At 42.9% G+C, this 15,267-nt stretch overlaps 2 protein-coding genes across 3 annotated transcripts in view; one reads left to right on the plus strand and one right to left on the minus strand.

The window, feature by feature from the left end:
- Positions 1 to 3,167: 3,167 nt before the first annotated feature.
- SOD1 (superoxide dismutase 1) lies at positions 3,168 to 10,572 on the plus strand. Its single transcript, XM_031458765.2, has 5 exons — positions 3,168 to 3,320; positions 6,407 to 6,500; positions 7,888 to 7,957; positions 8,788 to 8,905; positions 10,147 to 10,572. The coding sequence occupies exons 1-5, from the start codon at positions 3,249 to 3,251 to the stop codon at positions 10,252 to 10,254; spliced, it is 462 nt and encodes a 153-aa protein (XP_031314625.1). The 5' UTR covers positions 3,168 to 3,248; the 3' UTR covers positions 10,255 to 10,572.
- Positions 10,573 to 12,851: 2,279 nt separating this feature from the next.
- Positions 12,852 to 15,267, minus strand: part of SCAF4 (SR-related CTD associated factor 4) — a 52,959-nt gene continuing 50,543 nt past the window's right edge. For both annotated transcript variants that reach the window (XM_031458753.2, XM_031458757.2), the window contains exon 20: positions 12,852 to 14,130. In XM_031458753.2, coding sequence (XP_031314613.1) covers positions 13,205 to 14,130 — 926 coding nt within the window. In that variant the 3' untranslated portion in view covers positions 12,852 to 13,204. The remainder of the gene's footprint in view (positions 14,131 to 15,267) is intronic.

Raw genomic sequence — 15,267 nt, forward strand, 5'->3', positions numbered from 1 at the left:
TTTCATCCTCAGGGGTCAGAATGACACACTGACAATTGCTTAGTCATCTGCATGAGCTGCAGTCTGATCTGAAGCCGCCAGCCCTCATCATTCCCCACAAAATCAGAGACTCCCTGGAATACCTGTGCCCAATTCTGACTATCAGATTCCAGCCTCATTCCTGGGCTCAAGACAACTCAGGCTGCTTTCAGATTCGCTTGATCTCTTGGAGATAATGACTCTCAATGGGATTTGAACTTTTCAAAATTGCCTGGGTTCTCTGGTCACACACATGAACTCCATGACTAGATTATTGGGCAGGAGCACCCCAAAGCCATTGGATCATGGAATCTCAAGGTCAAAATGAACAGGGCCGCCCTAACATTTACAGGGCATGGGCAAGGGCACAAATGGAGGCCCTCCTATCATATGCTGTATGTTTAAATATTTTAAATCAAAATAACACAGCTAAATAAAATGTAATTTATCCTCCTGCCTTCACAAATATAGCTTTACGAAGACCTGGAAGGCAGGTTCAGATTTGGAATTCTTGGACGTCTCTGTAGGAAAGTGGCAGTAGAATGAGAGCCGGATGCCCCCACCCTGGTCTTTCCTCCTTCTTTCCCCATGGAGGGCTCCAGGTTGCACTGAGAGGGGCCTATGGTCAAGTTTAGGTGTGTACCCATGGTGGTACAGTCCATCAGTAGCCTGTCCAGGTCCTAGAAACAGACTGAAGGCTATTAGGGCCAGGGTCCTGGATACTTAATGCTTGTTCTTGAACAGTGGTTCTCAACTGAGGGCAATTTTGCCTCCCAGGGAACATTTGGCAATGTCTGGAGAAATTTTGGTTGTCACAGCTCGGCGAGGGGGGTGATTAGAGCATCTAGAAGTAAGAAGCCGGGGATGATACTAAATATACTGCAATGCACAGGACAGCCCCCTGCAAAAAAGGTGTATCTGGCCCCAAATATTAGCAGTGCCGAGGTTGAGATACCCTGCTTTAATTTAGGAGGACAATAATGCTATTCAGGATCACATATTTAAATTCCTTAACCCTGCTCTAGAAAGAGGGGTAAGATTCTGGGTGGGACCACCTTCTTGGCTCCACACTCTTTCCCCCATGGGAGAAGTGGACTGAACAGGGACAGAAAAGGGCCCTCTAAAGTGTGGGACCCCCATGCGCAGGTGTGAGGGCAGTACTAGGAATGAACCTCACGGGTCCTCTAATCCTGTGCAACACAAGCCCTGGCACCGACCCAGGCTTTGTCTACCTATCTCAAAAGAGGAGGGACTCATGATCCCAGGGCCCCTTTTTGTATTCGTGGGCTGCTTTGTTGGCAAGTGAACTGAAATCTGATTCCAACTTCCAAGAACCCAAAGAAACTTCAGCCTTGGGCAAAGGCCCTTTGGCTGATATTGGCACATTTATGCAACTGCCTAGCCTATGCCAATTATCTGGAAAATGCTAGTAAGTACAATAAGCAAAATTACAAATATATACTTTCTAGAGGATGATAAAGAAAAATGTAGATTGTGTACCTCTGACAGAAGATGACTTAGAGACCAAGAGTATAATTAAATAAATAAGTACTGTAAGCCAAGATGTGGGGCTGAAGCAAGACTCTGCTTTGTTTCACTCTGGCCTTGAATTATGCCTCAGTGTTTCAACATCCTCCTCACAATAAAATCCTTCTTACGGAGCATTACGTGGATTTTGTTGGAGTTCTAGGGGAGATGGGAAGGATTTCAATCCCACAAAACAAAGGCAAAAGAAATCCCCAGCAGCCCGAGCTCTTCTCCCTTAGGTCCCTGACTGGCCCCTGCCCGGGTCTCCTTGACTCCCCATTTCTTTTCAGGACGCTTTCCCCATCTCCTCTTCTGAGTCAAGTGGGTCCAGCTCTTGCCCCCAACTTGTATACTTCACTGAGCGTGAAAAACACCTGCAAGTCAGAGTTCCTCGAAGTGTGATCCCAGACCAGAATTATCAGCACTACCTGGGAACACAGTTGGAATGCCAATTCCATGTTCCCATTCCAGACTCAGTGAGTCAGAAACACAGCAACCTGCAGTTTAATGAGCTCTCTGGGTGAGTCCAAGACATGCTTCCAGGTTAAGTTAACCTTGCCTGCTCCGAAAACGGTTCACTCATCTTTGTTATGCAGGCAGCACCATGGGGAGGGAAGATGGATTTTTTTTCTCTCCTCAATGCCCCCTCTGGAGCCCTCAGCTTACTAAACTATTCCCCCAACACTAGTATGTGTATCTGGTGCAAGAGGATTCTCATTCTAAGCCAAACTGTTGCAGACAAATGCATGTTCACCGCAAAAAAGAAAAAAAAAGTTTTAAGAGAACATTAGTGAAAGTTCGCACTCCCCAAGGGTACCCACCTGCAGTCTCCTATACATCTTTCTCAAGGTTTCTGAGCACACAAGCAAAGACGTTTATACTTTTAAATAAAACCCCACAAAAGTAGTTTGTACTGTTTGCTCATTTCATATGTTTTTGTAATCTGTTGTGGCAGAGTCAGACAAAACACAGAGGTATGTAGAAATCAATCAGTTGACATTGTTGGTATTTTTAGGGTTGTGGCCTTGCCAAACAGGAAATATTTGAAAAGAATACACAATTCGGGTAACCAAACAAGTCACTCTATGTGCCAAGGACTAAGAAAACTACAGGGAAGAAAAGGTGAGGCCAAGGATTGAGATGTATCGACTTTACATGCTCACAGAAACCCAAAACACAAGACAATAACAGAACTATCCAACGGAACCAGATTGATACATCCCTAAATAACAAACGCGACAACATTATGACCAAAGTCAGTTATAACTAATGACATTTCCAGACAAATAGGCTTCAGATCTTCAAGGCGTGCCATGTATACCTCATGTTCCCAATTTCGTGTACTGCAATCCACGAGTTACACCCTTTGGAGGAGAAAGGCTGGTTTTTCCACTGTTCCAGGTTCCTGGGCGTTTTACAGCCGCGGGGCGGAAAAAGCCGGCGACGGGGAGCATTGGGCTCCCCACGCGGCCCCGTGGCCCCGCCCCGGTCATTCCAGGCCACTCGCGTCCCGAGGGCCCCCGTGGGGAGCGGGCTGAGCACGAGGGCGGTGATTGGTTCCGGGCCAGGGTGGGCGGGGCTCGGCGGCCGGCCTATAAAAGTCTCGCGCGGCGGAGGTAGCTTTTTGCGTCGGCGTCTTCTGCAGCGTCTCCCGTTGCCTGAGTTGTCCTCGTAGCCCTGAGCGGCGCGCGTCCCCGATAGTCATGGCGTTGAAGGCTGTGTGCGTGCTGAAGGGCGACGGCCAGGTTCAGGGCACCATCCACTTCGAGCAGAAGGCAAGGGCAGGGGAGGGAGGCCGGCGGCGAGCTGTGCCTGCGCACCTGCGCCTTGGAGCGGCCGGCCGCCGGGGCCTCGGGCAGCCCTTGCCACGCCCCCGGCGCGCGGGTCGGCGGGTCGGTGCGGCCGGCCTGCCCTGCAGTCGCGCGGTTCGCCGGAGCCGTCACCCGCGCGCGGCCGCGAAGTGCTGAGTCACCGGGCGGGCGAACCTGGCGGCGGCGGCGGCGGCAGCGCGTGGCGAGGCCTGGGCGAGGGTGCAGGGAGGGAACGCCCGGCCGACCCCGTGGGTGCCAGCAAGCGCGGGCCCCAGAGAAAGGCGAGGAAGCGAGGGAGGAAGGCCGGATGCCCCTCCCGGGGCCCCTTCGGCGGCCTAGGGCGGAGGCCTCCCTGGTGTTCTCCAGGGCTGTGGCCCTTTCTTGCGGGGTCGTTTTCTGGGTCCTGAGATCCTGCAGATTCTGAGTTGCGCAGTCCGAGGCGCCGGCCGCCCTTGAGATCCGGGGGTGGCGGGTGCGGTCGGGAGACCTGGGAATTGTAGCATCCGTTATCCCTTTGGGGCTTCCTTTCCAGCTTGAGCTAATTCAGGGGTCAGAAAACTACGGCCTGCGGGCCTGATCTGTCCCGGGGGCGGTGTTTGTACAGCCCTTGAGCTAAGAGTGGTTTTTATATGTTTTTCTATGTTTATGTTTAAACATGTGGAAAAGAGTATGCGACGGAGACCCCTTACAGAAGTTTACTGACCCCTGCTCTAGGTCATCGTCAGGCTATAAGGGTAAAGGAAATGGCCTTGATCAAAGCTCCAAAAGCCAGAGATCTAGCAGACTGCCTTGGAGGGGATTTTCCAGAGGAGTGATTTTTAACTCCGAGTGCACAGTAGACTCATTTGGGGAGCTTTTTAACATGCACCTACCAGGACCCAGCTCTGGACCAGTTACATCAGAGTCTGTTAGGGTGCATTCTGCACTTTGCTATATTTAAGGTTTCCCAAGTGGTTTTTAACAGTGCATGGAGGATTGAGAATTCCTGTTGGTAGAGAATGGTGGATGGGGTTTGGGATTCCAACTTTGGGAGACCTGGAGTATTTCCATTGCATGGAATTGTTACTTAACTCTGCTCTTGGAGCATTTGTTTAGCCAAATGCTTTGTAAAGTGGCTTTGAAAATTCTCTACCAGTAGGCCTGGTAATGAGATGGTAAAGGGTAAGCGTCCCAACAAACCTTGTAAAATAAAACTAAAGAAACACTCGTCAGTAATGTTGCAAAACACAGGTGTTGTAAGGGAGGTGCTTGTGTTAAGATTGTCTCCCCAAATCTTAGGTGACCAGTGGAAGATTGTTTATGTTGTGCATGGCTTGTTAATCATGAGGGACTGTTCAACGTATGTATGAGATTTAGTCTCTAAAATGGTTTATTAGAATGTGAGAGGACAGGAAAAGTCATCTAGGTAACTTTCCCAACTATAAATTTATATGAGGGAGAACTTAATTTGAGCTTAATTTTTTCCTTTAAGTGATTTTGAAATTTTCTGGAAAAGGCTCTTTGGCATTTGACTAAATTTTGCTGTTTTTATTTGCTAGACTTTGTTTTGTCCACCTTCCTTCCTCCCACTAGAGAATCTTAGAAGCCTCTGAGGAATCCCTTCCCTCTAAACGCTGAGAAACAGCTCTTGGCATTACATTCAGAAGCCAGGCTGTGAATCCATTCATAACTGAGGTTCCCTTAGTTTTTCCACCTTCCCTGAGTGGCGTGTGTGGCTCCCTCTTTCATGTTCTGAAATTCATTTTGATGGTGCTGTTTGTACCTGATAAAGACCCTCCTTTAATGCAGATGTATTAAATTAGCAATAAACTATTTCTCGGCCTATTGGGTGTTTTAACATTTTGGATTAGTTTCCAATTTTTACAAATCAGAAACTTTCACCCGTAAGTCCAAATTCCTAGCTTCTCTTGAAAAACTTGGTGATCTGCCTGTACTGAGGCTTCAGTAGTCCGGGGCAAAACTGTGCGGGACCGGTTTCCATTCCTCCTCCTTCCCTGAACTGTTCTACTCATTTGAGATAGTGGCTTGGCCCCTGTGGGCTTGCACCCGGGCAGCTTACTGGCGGACTACTTCCGTGTGCTCTGTGCATTACCTGTTAGATGGGGGGTTGGCAGAACCTGTCATGTTTCTCTCTCTGCTTTTGATAACATGGTGTGTTTGGGGGGATAACATTCACATTTGGGTTTTTCCAAAATTAAAGGTTGTACCTGGAAGAATAATATCTATTCTCAAAAAGAAACACAAAAGGCAGTGGTCACCATGCTGTTTTGTTTGAGCAGTGGTATCCAGCCAGTGAAAAGTCAGATCTTCAAGGTTAACACCTCCTGTAATTTTTGGTCCTGGCTTTTTAAAGGCAAAGACACCATCACGTATTACTGTATGGTGGGGATGATGTGTATGTTTTATTTCAGTTCCTAGAGTGGAAAGGTTATCTAGGTTTCAGTGCCTAATAAGACTAGAGAAAACAGTACTTCTGGTTAGACTAGAATCAGTCCTCCAGGAGCAGTGGGGTAGGGTATTTTCTGGCTGTGAATCAAAAATATTCTATGCTGGAAACTGGTAAACACTCCTCTTGTGGAGAGTGGAGAACAGGGATCCTTGGGTAACAAGTTGGTCACTCCCGGGGTGCTTCTTTTCTTTTCTCTTTCTCCCTTCCTTCCTTCCTTCCTTCCTTCCAGGCAGATCTGTATGTTTGCTAGTATGGAAGAGTGTCTGCATAAAGAAAGCAAGGTGCTAAAAAAAGAAGTATGATGTGCTGACATTTGGATTAAAACATTTGATATGTACATACACACTCACCATGCGCAAGTACAACCTGTTTGTACTATTTACAGAATAAACAAGAACGTACTTAAATGAATAGTTAGGCAGCTTCCTGGAGGTTCAGTGCTAGAAAGTGGTGGGCCTGGAATTTGAACACAGATTTTTCAACTCCCAAGTCCATGTTCGTTGTTTTCCATTTTCCTGTGAACGGTAAAGATAATTCGGCTGTTTTCTTTGTTCAGAAGCCTTTGCTCTCTCAAACTTCTCGCCCTTTTCTTTGAATAAAGGAAAATGGGCCAGTCATGGTATCGGGGTCCATTTCAGGATTGGCCGAAGGCGATCATGGATTCCATGTCCATCAGTTTGGAGATAACACACAAGGTGGGTGTTGTGCTGGTCTGGTGACTTGCGCTGATTTAATCTAGTGAGGGAAACTGGGTAGAGTTACCCCCAGGCATTAAAAACTCAGCATGAAAAAAACAAAAGTCAAGTTATGTGACTACCTCAGGGATGTATTAGTCACAGAAGTGGTTTTTGACTCTTAACGTGTGGAATGAAAGGGAAAGGAGTTGATTTTTTTTTATCTTGATTATGGTTTGATTATCAGTGATTGCACGTTTGTGAGTTGCAGGCCGAGGGCAGGTGTGGCGAGGGCAGGTGTGGCGAGCACAGGGTGCGTGTATTTGCGTTCCCGTTAAGAATAGCTCCACACCTCCGACTCGGGATCCTCAGTGGGGGGGGAAGTAAGATACAAACTGATGATAGGATGATTGTAAACTGTTGGACTGAGTTTCACTTTCTCAATTTAGGATTAGAAGCAAGTTAAAAGCTTATGGGTTAAATTGCTTTTAGTGACCTTTTGCCATATTTGAGTAATCTAAACAATGTTTAGACTTTTAATGATGAGAACTTGATTCATTTTGCTGGAAAACTTGTTTTTAATGTTCCATAATTTTGTTCCTATAGTGATTTAATGATCAGATTTGATCCATTTTAACAATTATAAAAATTCCTCCAGTGGTTTCTTGGTTTTACTGCTTCTGCTTTGGGGGGTGATTGCTCTGTGGCTTTGACTTAAGTGTGCCACACCCTGTAACCTGCATGCCTTCTCCCTGGGGTGGGAGGGCTTGAGGGGGCAGTGGAGTATGGATAAAAGCTGTAAACAGGGGAAACTTTCCATCAGCTTTTGGATGAAGAACCATGTCATAAAAGAACCTGCATTGTTGTGGTTGTGTTCTGTGTGAATGGTGTTCCCTGGTGCACAGGAGTGCCATTTTTACAGAATATAACCTGAGTGCCATCCCCTAGAGCTGTGTGAGGCAACAGCCCTTGGGCGTAAGGTGCCATATTATATCCTGGATGCCCCCAAGTAAAGGCCACAAATGGGAGAGCTGCTTGGTAGCATGTTGCTAGGGAGATAAGTTTTTTGTAGTTAGGGTATGCTGTCATCTTATGAAGTAGAATCATCATCATGGGATTTTAATAGTAGAACCACCATTGAAGGTCAATTTTTGGCCTTCTTATTTTACAAAGCAGTGAAGAAACCAAAGCCCAGAGAAGGTTATTAACTTTACCAGTACCACACAGTGGTTAGAAATTGCCTCTACTCCCTGCCCATTTTAAGGTGTTCCTTTCTGTTTTTATTAGCCTACAAGTCACAATGTGGGTCAGTACTTTTTCCATTTGAGGTTTTAGCAATAATCAGTTTCTTTCTAGAATTTATTTTGGAATTTTGATTCATAATTTAGCTACTTTTCTTGGTAAATAGGCTGTACCAGTGCAGGTCCTCACTTTAATCCTCTGTCCAAAAAACATGGTGGGCCAAAGGATCAAGAGAGGTGAGTGACCTTAACTCTTTTTGAAATTAACAGGGATGACTTTTGGGGGTCAGTATGGGTATACTACTTGCAGAGTGCATGCTAAGATAATTGCACCTCTGCTCTTGAACTTGTTGCCCCCATGTAACCTTTTGCCCCCAGGTGCTAGAATGCCTTACTCCCTAGGCTAAGGAATTGACAAATGGGGACACTTAGAAACGATTTGGTTTTGTAGCATTTATTGAACATAGAACTAATACAAGAGCCAAAGGGAACTAATACAGGAAATGTCATGAGTAACAGTATTGTCAGCCACTAGCAAAATAAACCATCATCGTGTGAAACATTGGAAGATTTGTAGATAAAAAATTGATACTGAAAATTCATTGAGACTTCATTTGTATGTGTTTGTTTTCTGAGAGCCTTTCAGGAAAATACTAAATATAAGGACAAGGATTAATTTATTTTTCTGTCAGAGGCCTGGGGGCATAGCTGTCTTAGCCATGCCAACACTGAACAGGCATCAATAACTTAAGGTTTACCCTTTGGTACTTTACCTCTGAAATTAGAAGTGCACCCCCATCCCACGACTTCCCAGAGCTTTGCTTTATAAACTTGAAGCCTTGTTTGAAGAGCCTTGTATCTAGAACATCTAGTTACTTGTTTTTAAACTTGTATGTTTTCAAACAAAATTTTGTCAGCCTGGAAAGTGGGTCCTGTTTGGTACATAGACTATATCCACCTCTTAGCCCACTGTTAACGTTTCTGATTCAGTCTGTTTTTAATTTAGCTCATGAGCTGAAGTTAAATGTAAATCAGTCCTAATTCCTCTAATGCTTTTTCAATGTTAGGCATGTTGGAGACCTGGGCAATGTGACTGCTGGCAAAGATGGTGTGGCCATTGTGTCTATTGAAGATCCTGTGATCTCACTCTCAGGAGACCATTCCATCATTGGCCGCACAATGGTGGTAAGTTTTTGTATAGTAAGGATATGCATAAAATTTCTTCTAACACATGGTCATGTATCCTTTCATGATTTCATGATTATTAATCCTGGTTTCTAAGGATCCACATAAATTGTACCTTTAGTTCAGATTAGGAAAAGCAATTATTTTATTGGATGGTTATAGTAAAGATGAGTTAATGATCTAGATTGGTTAGAACACTGTTGTGCTAAATAAGGAAGATGCAGTAATAAGGCAGATTATATCTGATATTAGATCTGTGTTACAGAAACAGAATTGGTCTTTATCTAGTCTTATTTGTATTTTTTTGTGTGGGGGAGGGGGAGGGAATTAGGTTTATTTATTTAATGGAGGTACTGGGGATTGAACCCTGGACCTCACGCGTGCTGAGCACGCACTCTGCCACTTGAGCTGTACCCTGCCCCGTCTAGTTTTAAAATGGCTGTTTTCTCGCCATTTGGTTTTCCCCTTGCAGTTAACCGGAACATTTTTAGTCTAAAACCTGGGGTGGACCTCAGCACTGTATTCACTCCTGTCTGCAGGTTATCATCACCTGTTTCACGCGTGGGAAGCAGCTGCCCAAGCTATGTAGGGAGCTGCAGCTGGTTCAGACAAAGCACGCCGTCTCGGCTCCCTTTGGCTTGCTCCAGAGGGCCGTTAATATTCAGTAGACACTTATTTTCAGTTGATCCTTTATCCTTAGAATTTTCTTCAGCTATAGTTATGAAGCAGAAAAATCATTTATCAGTGTTTGATGAGCAAAAATTTAAATATTATTGTGTGAATATTTGAGACATTTTTAGGATTACCTCTTATTTATGGACCTGTAGTTCATTAGGCACGATTTTGATAAGTTTCTTTCTGGTTCACTTTTTTTCCCCACAGCAATTTATACTCAAAGAATGACTACTGTAACTGAGCTTACTAAAGTTTCCCATGGGGGATTCAGCATGTGGCGGCCTTTTAACCTAATTGTGTGCTTTTAGTACTTCATTTAGAGACAGCAATGCTTACCTAGTGTTTATGTTTAGGGGTAACACATGCCTTTGCATTATCAAGAAAAACCTTTGAGTAGTAGTTTCTACTTTTTACTACTAGATTAAATATGAATATATTTTCCTGCTAGTAGGATTATTTTACCATGCCACTTTATAATGTTGTTTCTTAAAAGTCTTCTGGGTATTGCAAGAAGAGATGGTAATTGCTTGATAACCCTAAGTTAATGTTCTTAAAATTTTTTAAAGGTCCATGAAAAACCAGATGACTTGGGCAAAGGTGGAAATGAAGAAAGTACAAAGACGGGAAATGCTGGAAGTCGTCTGGCCTGCGGCGTGATTGGGATCGCCCAATAAGCATTCCCTAGGACGTGGTCTGAGTCCTAGTAACTCATCTGTTGTCTTGCTAGTTGTAGAAATTTAACTTGAGAAATGTTAAACACTGTAACCTTAAATGTGTAATTTGTGTGACTTTTAAAAATTGCTTTACGTTCCTGTAATGAGAACTGATTTGTGATCATTTGGAAGATTTGTATCTTTGTAAAAGTCATATTCAGTTAAAATGTGTTTCATTGATCTCTGTATTTTGCCACACTTAATCACATGTGGATATTAAACTTAATTGTCTGTCTTCAGTTCTCACTTAAGCCTGCAATAAACAGATACTTTCTCTGACACTGTATTTTGAGCCTGTTAAAGTATTTAAATTGAAATTCTAAATTAGCTGATACTCAGAGCTTGAATGGAACAGATTATTATGTTGATAGGTATTAACTATTTCATGGAGCCCTGTTTTTAAGGTGTTTTAACTGAGGTCACCAAAATGTTTAGTTTTAGCAACTGGTAAATTTAGCTAAGACTAAGTTGAACTTTAATCTTGGACAAATAGGCTATCCTTTGTTAAATTTTAGGGAAGTTACTTTTCCTGCTTAAGCCACTTCGGTATTTTGATTCAAAAAGTATGTAAGTTTTTAAAAAGTAGATCTTACGGTTTAAGAGAGCCCTTTGATAGCTTGTGGTGAAATTGTGAACAGCAGGTTAGAGCCTCAGTTAGCTAGTAAGATTAATTTACCTACCTGCCAAAATGGCACATGTTCCATTTTTGTAGACCTGCGAACATTTAGTTTATAATAAAAGTGGAGGTTGGAACAATCTGCTTTCAGATAAGCCTCCTTAAATGCATTATACTATTGTAAGGTGGAAGCAAGGAAATGTGTTCTATTTAAATATAAGAATTTATATATCCAAGTAGTGAATTCCAGTCTATTTTCTCAACACATTGATTGCCATGTCACCCAAACTTGGGTGACATTTGTATTTCCTCAAGGGCACCTGATCCTCAAGTCAGTGATCAACGTGTTAATGTAAATATATACCTGTAAGAGAATGGTTTTAAATGTTAATCTCAGGTTTGACTGTGAGCTAGTTTATTAATTGAAAAATTGCAGAATATTATTTCTGATAGAGAAGCCAGAAGTAATTTTGACTGGTCACAAATGTATATTGGGCTTTATCAAATGTATCATCATTTGGGCTTTATCAAATGTAGGGAAAGCTAATTTAGAAAAAGACTAGTGTTTTCAAAGTTTTTAAATTGGTGATAATTTGCTCACAATAAATTGTTAAACGCATCATCAGGGAGTTTAAAAGCAATCACTACTGGCCTTCACTAATGTAGTTTGTTACATACATGGGACAAGGCTCAAGTACAGGACTTGCTTGTGTCCTTTAAAGCCTCAAGTGTAATTACTACCACTTGGTAGTTTGGGGTTTTGCCACGTGCAAATAGAGTGCTGTAAATACTTTATATTGGCAATACAGGGCTGCAAGTCTTGGAAATCTGGACACTAATTAAATGTCTCTTTCTAGAAGCAGTTTCAGCTAGGACTTTTAAACTTCCTGGTGGGCCAACATAAAATTAAGGAAAAATTTTGTAACTCAAGTCTGCAAATATGAAATGACGTATTCTCTTATTTTCCAAAAGCAAGGACAAAAAAAAAAAATAGCTGTAGATACATTCTCCCCATCAAAACAAAGATCTTGCTGTAGAAAACTAAAACCAAAGTAATAAAGCAGCTTCACCTGGGGATGAGGGCAAAGAAAAAGTTAATTGCTCAGCACCCTGAAACTAGGACAGTTAAGAAATGTGAGAAAAAACCTTCAACAAGGACATAAATATTTGGATTGTGTAACGGCAGCCTTTTCCTTGGCACTGGGTAAGCGGTTTTATGTAACTGCTTTTCTGTACTATTTCAGGTATGGGTTTGATTTGGCTTTGGATGTCTTCATGTAATAGTTCTTGGATACCTACAACTATTTTTCCTAGTTAACCCAACAATTTTACAGAAGAGATAAAAGTATATGTGGCAAAAGGTTCAGTTTACCTATGCCCAGCAGGGAGTTTAAAAAATGATAAGGAAAGGCAACAGGCAAGGCTGTAGAATAGGTTGCATTCAAGCCCTTGAACAGATATAAGACAAAAAGCTTTTGCAAATGTTAACCTTGATTTCTTTCATCCTTTTGAAAAAGTTAACGGGATGGCAGAAAAAACACCCAGCCTTCTAAATAAGTAATACCCAATCAGATAATGTATAGTACAACAGGTAGGGAAACGTCGGGATCCAATTTTTCCGCCAGCAAAATTTTTCTTTACAGAGTAATTAGGGCAACACTTACCACAAAGACAACGGCAAAAAAAGAAAACCTTGACTGAGTTGCAAAACAAGCTTTTCAGTTAACATTAAAACCACTAACCTTTACCTTATGACTGAAATGCTAAAAATCAAAAATATTACAAATGAAAAGTGTTTGAGAGTAACTACATAAAGACGTCTATTTCCATCAAATAAACAAGTCTAATTTAGACTCCAATACAGTATTAACAGCTCAAACTTTGATAGTGAACAATCCTTTTCCACCTTAATGCAGTGTAGGAAGAATAACACACATTAAAGTTTGTTACGAAAATAGAGTTTATTAAAAACATCCCTATTGTTTTTGAGGAGCTTTCACCGTTACCTTGTCTTAAATTAAAAAAAAAAATAGCACTTCTAATTACGATTTGTAAACTTTTTAAAGTCAAAACTTTTAAAAAGTTACAGCAAAAAGGGTAATATTTATTCATATTTTCAGTATTTTTTGTTATTTTGTGGCTATTTTTAAATAGAAGGGAAGCAATCAAATTGCTTACAATTCCCCGCCAACTACTGCGGGGCTGATAAGCAGGAGCAAATATGATACAGCATCTGTACACCTCAAGCTCTACACTCCGGAAGCGTCACTGTCACATTTTGACAAATTCCAGTCTCTAACGAGGAGCCTCTGCTGCTGAGCCGGAATCCTTGTCAGGTTCAACGGATGAGGTAGCCTCAGCAGGCAACTCTTCAGAAGGTCTTACGACTGCAGACTCAGACTCCCCCTTGCCAAGTTCTGAAACAGTGTCTACGGTTCCCACTTGGCTAAGGGGAGGTTCAGCGGCTTTGTTCCCACTGGCCCTGTCTGCCACCTCGGGCTTTTCCTTCCCTCGGTTTTCTTCCTTCTCCCTACGAGACTCTCTATCTCTAGAATCTCTCTCTCTGTCTCGGTGCCCACTAGAGCGTCTATTCCTCTCTTCCAAGTCTCGGTGCCTGTCCCGGTCAGGGCTCCTTCTTCCCCACTCTCTCCTTTCACGATTACAATTATCTCTATCATCATTACGGTTCCCATACCGTTCCCGGTCATTCTCCACCCTACTTCCGAAAGATCTTCTTCCAAACCTTTCTTGGTCTCTACCTGCATTGAACTGCTGCCTGTTATCGTTTCTAAACGGCTGTGGCTGGTGCTGAGTCGGTGGCGGCTGCTGAGTCGGTGGCGGCTGCTGAGTCGGTGGCGGCTGCTGAGTTGGTGGTGGCTGCTGCGGCTGCCTTCCGTCTCTGTCTTCAGGAGCGCCTGGGCCTGGTCCTGGGGCCCCGAGCCCCGGCATTCCACCAGGCCGAACAAAGGGGCCATGGGGTGGAAAGGGGCCTTTCATTCCGTGAGGCGGAGGCATTCCAAAGCCCCCTGGGCCTGGTGGCGGACCTCTATGCATCATGTGAGGTGGCATGGGACGAGGTGGCATCAGAGGAAATCGCTGTAAATGGGGTGGAGGCATTCCTGGCGGGCGCTGGAGTGGGATTAGGCCAGGTCGGGCACCAAGAAGACCAGTGGATGGGGCTTGGAGCCCAATTACAGGACCAGGTGCAACTCCTTGAGTACCTGAGAGGCAATAAAAATTAAAATGTAAATAACATAGAAGACGTCACACTACTTTCAACTATTTCCTGTGGAGCTTGAAGTAAAATGAAATTCAGACCAAAATCTTCAAACTTTGTATTGTTTGCCAGTCTACCTGGGAGAAACTCAATGCGAGGGCCCAGTAACAACCCATGGCAAGCAGTTCTAAAGATATGTTACACACTTAAATTAGATAAAGCTATCTATTACTAACATACATAAAAACATTAGTACCTAATATAAGTAGAAGTCAAAATAAGCTGCAAAAGGAAATTATATCAATTTTTGGAAAGAGTATGTGAAAATCTCCTTTCATAGCCTTGATTAGTAGCTGTTTTACCATTCAAAATACTCAAGAAACACGTGCTGTGCCCTAATGAAATAAAGAACCGAACTGAACCAATTGAAGGTTATTTCAGGTATACTCTTGGAAAATTTTATACTCCAAGTCTTAATTTATTACTAGAAGAAAATGTGGCCAATGACCCAGAAAATCCAGTAAAGAGAGAGGGCTCTTTGTCACTAAAATGCTTCACGTAGTTATTATGCAGTAAGCATTACTTAAACACTAATGCTTATCAAATGACCCGTGCACAAACAGGCCCCTTTCCAAAGCACAGCATAACATGTATGCTGCTGGGCTGAAATGACTGCTAAACCATGCTGAGTGTTCAGCCATTCACTTTTTGCCCAAAGGTGGCAAAACTGATAAAGTTAGTGCTACTGAAAGTGACAATGACTTACTGGTTTTATGTCCCATTTACAGGAGGGTTTGCTCATAAGTTTCGGTTTAAGACACTTCCTCCTACTCACTTTAGCAAACATTTAACAAGTCCTGTTTGCTCCTAGATTTTTTGTATAAACAGTTAATACTAATACGACAGGTAAGAATTTCTACTTTAGTTTGCACTCCTCAAAACAGGTGCTCCAATACTATTCTGCTAGACTTAGGCACTAAACAGAGCAGACTGGAAAATATACGTGTATCAGTCTATAACTCTCTTAACACTGAAGACTCACCACTTTGGTATTTACTTTAACAGAGTATCTTCTTTCAAATGCTTAAAGAGAACTATGTTTGGTGAAACAAGTTTTAACACAGAGGTGACCTTGGACACA

The sequence above is a fragment of the Camelus dromedarius genome, chromosome 2 (assembly GCF_036321535.1).
Source record: "Camelus dromedarius isolate mCamDro1 chromosome 2, mCamDro1.pat, whole genome shotgun sequence".
Taxonomy (NCBI): Eukaryota; Metazoa; Chordata; class Mammalia; order Artiodactyla; family Camelidae; genus Camelus; species Camelus dromedarius.

Coding starts and splice junctions, on each gene's coding strand:
- SOD1 (XM_031458765.2), top strand. CDS start 3,249: ATGGCGTTGAAGGCTGTGTGCGTGCTGAAGGGCGACGGCCAGGTTCAG. Junction 3,321..6,406: donor CCATCCACTTCGAGCAGAAG/GCAAGGGCAGGG, acceptor CTTTGAATAAAG/GAAAATGGGCCAGTCATGGT. Junction 6,501..7,887: donor GTTTGGAGATAACACACAAG/GTGGGTGTTGTG, acceptor CTTGGTAAATAG/GCTGTACCAGTGCAGGTCCT.